General features: G+C 45.7%; 1 protein-coding gene across 1 annotated transcript; it reads left to right on the top strand.

The window, feature by feature from the left end:
* Nucleotides 1-1,409: 1,409 nt before the first annotated feature.
* On the top strand, nt 1,410-2,291 carry LOC149200297 (uncharacterized). Its single transcript, XM_089400903.1, has one exon. The coding sequence runs from the start codon at nt 1,410-1,412 to the stop codon at nt 2,289-2,291; it is 882 nt and encodes a 293-aa protein (XP_089257029.1).
* Nucleotides 2,292-3,915: the final 1,624 nt, after the last annotated feature.

The raw sequence follows: 3,915 nt of genomic DNA, 5'->3' as shown, positions 1-3,915 counted from the left end.
TCATCTCCTCTCAAGCTCTAAAAGGCATTTCTCTCCACGGTCTTCATCCCTTATCCCAACAATAGTTTGTAGATGATACTATGTTATTTGGCCAGCCCTCCTCTCAAGAGGCTAAAGCCTTTAAAATTCTGCTCTCTCTCTTCTCTAAAGCCTCTGGTACCTCCATCAATGCCTCTAAATCCCAACTCTTCTATTTTAATACCCCTGCTACCACTCAAAGGAATATCGCTCGTATTCCGGGATTCTCTACAGCAGCGCTTCCATCAAAATACCTGGGGGCTCCTTTGTTGGACCCAGCCATTAAGCACGCTTCCTGGAGGACTCTTTTAGACAAATTAGAATCAAGTCTCTCGTCCTGGACTTTTCGCTCTCTCAATATGGCTGGCAGACTCATCTTGATCAAATTGGTTCTCCAAGCCATGCCACTGTATCTATTTTCTATCCTGGCTGTGCCAAAATGGGTCCTCAAAGCAATCCGCAATCTTCAGAGAAATTTTCTGTGGGGATCTTCTGGTCTCAACGGGAAATGGGCTCTTGTCAATTGGAAGGAGGTCTGCCAGCCAAAATCAGAGGGTGGGCTCGGACTAAGGGATCCTCTCCAAAGCAACAACACAATGGGAGCTCGTATATGGTGGAATTGGATCTCCAAACCACAAATACCCTGGGCACGGCTATGGCAAGCAAAATATACCCCAGGAAGCCAATGGAGTGACCTCATCAGAATTAGCACTACAACCCCAGGCTCTTTGATTTGGAATGCCACAAAGCTTCATAGCGCCTTTATTCAAGAGCATAGTTTCTAGGAAATTCATTCAGGTACCATAGCCAGGTTCTAGGAGGACTCTTGGCAACAACTCCCAAAACTAGCCGCTCTGTTCCACAAGCCAATCTGGCAGGTTTCTATGCAGCAAGCAAATCTCACCCATGTTCATCAATTTTGGTAGCAACAGACGCTCCAAGATTTTCAACTTTGGAAACCCACTAGCACCTGGTAGGCAGATTAGCAAGGGGAAACCTATACCGAAATTGATCAGGAGTTAAATCAAAGAAGAATCAAATATTCAAACCAGCAGGACAAACTGCGTTGGGGACATATGCCAAGGGGAATGTTTACCACCAAGGAAGCTTACCAGCTTTGCTACTCAGCTTCCCAGACAGACAAGGATCAGATATGGGAAAGGGTCTGGCAACCAGGAATATGGCCCAAGCTTTCCACATTTCTATGGATTTTAAGCAAGATGCGCATCCTCACTTGGGACAATTTGCGAAAAAGAGGATTCATTGGCCCATCGAGATGCCCCAATTGTAATATCAACTCTGAATCCATTAGGCATCTCATGGAGACTTGTCCTCTAACTACTCAACTATGGGAGAAAATTGAACAATGCAATAGAAGATCGGAGGAACAGATGGGAGATATCACAGAAACCATCAGAAAATGGCCAAAGCACCCTTTTCAAAGTTCGCTTCTAAACTCTCTGTGGAATCTAATCCCAGGCTTTCTCTATTGGATACTCTGGAAGGAAAGGAATAGTAGAATTTTTAACAACATCAGTAGGCCAATTGATACTCTGTGGCTTATTCTGAAACAAAATCTCCAAGAAACTCTAGCTATCAGAAACTGGCAAGACACAGATCTGCCAGAATCACCCCAGGAACGTCTCATCATAAACGCCTGGAATCTAGACCTGTCCTTTTTTGCCCATGTCAAAGCTCGTCCACCAACCAGTTCTGCCTCTCCTCTCACTTGGTCCCCTCCTGCAATCAACTCATACAAATTGAATTTTGATGGGGTAGCCAAGGGCAACCGCGGGCCGATGGGATTTGGGGGGGTCTTCAGGAACAATATGGGCGTAGTACTGCATATCTATTATGGAACCATTGGCAACGACACCAACAACGCTGCTGAATTGGAAGGACTGTGGAAAGGGATTTGCATTACAAATCAAAATAACTTCTTCCCATTAGAGGTTGAGGGAGATTCCCTTATCCTAATAACAGCAGCCACCAGAATTCAAACACGTACTTCGACAGCCAAGATAGCTTCTAGCTGGAGGCTGCTCAGCCGACTGGAACTTTTGGAGGAAAGGCTTCAGGATCCCCAAAGCATTACCTTCAAGCATGTTAGATGCACTGCCAACAGAGTAGCAGATAGACTGGCCAATCAAGGGGTAAACCAGCAACTCCCTTATTTCTCAGGACCCCTTGGAGACTCAGATGATGAACAACTCAAACATGAATGCACTTCTCTGGTGCAACAGGACTACTCACTCCCGGATGTGGGTGATTGACAGGCCACAAGGTACGTTGGAGGTGCATCGAATGGGCAGGTGTCAGCCCAAGTGCACCACGGGTTACAGTTATGGGTTGGCGAGCTGGTCTCGTACAAGTATATTTATGGCTGCATTATCTTCGTCCTACAGTCTCCTGGTTATCTACGCAATGGATCTCAATAAGTTTGTCACTCCCGCGTCTCCGTCGCAAACCATCGATGCCATAAAGGTTGCTTCTCTGAGCATTTCCCTGAGCCACTCTGTTAGTTCTCTTCTGCTCGTCATTCCTTCGCTCAGCTCAAGAGATTTCTCTATTTGCTTGGCTCTGGTTCCAGGGACTCACGGACTTGTCTGGGCTCCGTTTCAGCATCTCTCTGGGCACTCGGTTCTTAGTCATTCCTCTCTGAGCATTTGCGCCTTGGTCAAGCCTCTGCACATCATCATGCCGCATGAAAGGCCTAGAATGGGGAGTAGGAGAGGCGGTTCCCGCGGTTGCGCCACCCATCAGCGGTCCACCCCCATCTTGGACCCTTCCTCGGATGCGTTGGAATTTGGTCGTGTCAATCATCCTGCCACTAGAAGTGGCAGAGGCAGGGGCAGAGGGCGAGTTAGGAATGATGACTGTGAGCATAATGCTCATGCCACTGTTTGTTTCTGCATCCCGTGTTCTTTGGCAAACTCATCCTTCATAGTCTCGGTTACAATTGAAAAGTGTGAGAATGCCCGGGGTTCGGGAGCGGCTCATCCTGGGGTTCCTGCAGATCATAGGACGGAAAATCCGATTGATAACTAGCGCCAAGTCATGGGAGGCCTTTCTGTGGTGAATTTTGAAGCCAACGTAGGTCCGAGTGCGCCGGCATGAGGAGAGCCTACAGGCTCAGAGGTCCATCGGTCTGTCTCTGAGGACTCAGCTCAATTTGGGTGTAGGCTCGTTGAGGAGCCATATACCTCAGAGGACGATTGATCCAGCCCGTGCCTCTGTTTTATGCAGTTTCTGAAGTAGGAGTTCGCCTTCGTTTTGAGTCTCGATGTTAGTGTTTGTTTCAGGTCTCTGTCAGTTAATGCTTTGTTTATGTTCAACGATGGATAGTTGTGGGTCTATTTTGAGTTTTATGGGAGTCAAAAACACTGTTGTAGGTCCTCCGCGTATAGAGGTCATGCATCTTTTTGTAACATGCCAACTTCATGGCAAGAATTTTCAAGGTAACGGCCTTGCTGTAACACTTTTTGTATAAATAATAGGAGTAGACTGATTGAGAAAAAAAAAGTTTATTCCAATACAATAGAAGGGTTTTGAAGCCAAGATTTTAACATCTCCAAAGAAAATGAGGAGGTTAGATCTACTGGAATGTTAACCTATGGATGACTTTAACATCACCAAATAAGCCATATCTGAACATTACCATAAATCCAACCAGCTCATTTGTTTTGGTGATGCTGAAATATTGCCTCCATAACCCTTATATTCTACTCTAGGCATCGTACAAGTTATTTAAAATGGAAAGCACCCAAATAATTTCAACCATTAAGATGGTTACAAACACAACTTGTATTAGAAACATACCATCCACCACATGGGTCACTAATTTCCTCATTTTGCTTTCTTCCTCCTTCTATTCTTATTCTCTCATTTTTCTCTTCT

The sequence above is a fragment of the Pinus tabuliformis genome, chromosome 2_1 (genome assembly GCF_031772625.1).
Source record: "Pinus tabuliformis cultivar Carrire ecotype Pingquan chromosome 2_1, CPIR1, whole genome shotgun sequence".
NCBI classification, from domain to species: Eukaryota; Viridiplantae; Streptophyta; class Pinopsida; order Pinales; family Pinaceae; genus Pinus; species Pinus tabuliformis.
This window is presented reverse-complemented; position numbering and strand designations above follow the sequence as displayed.

Excerpts from the sequence above, each read along its gene's own strand:
- LOC149200297 (XM_089400903.1), top strand. The coding sequence starts at position 1,410 with ATGGGAGATATCACAGAAACCATCAGAAAATGGCCAAAGCACCCTTTT.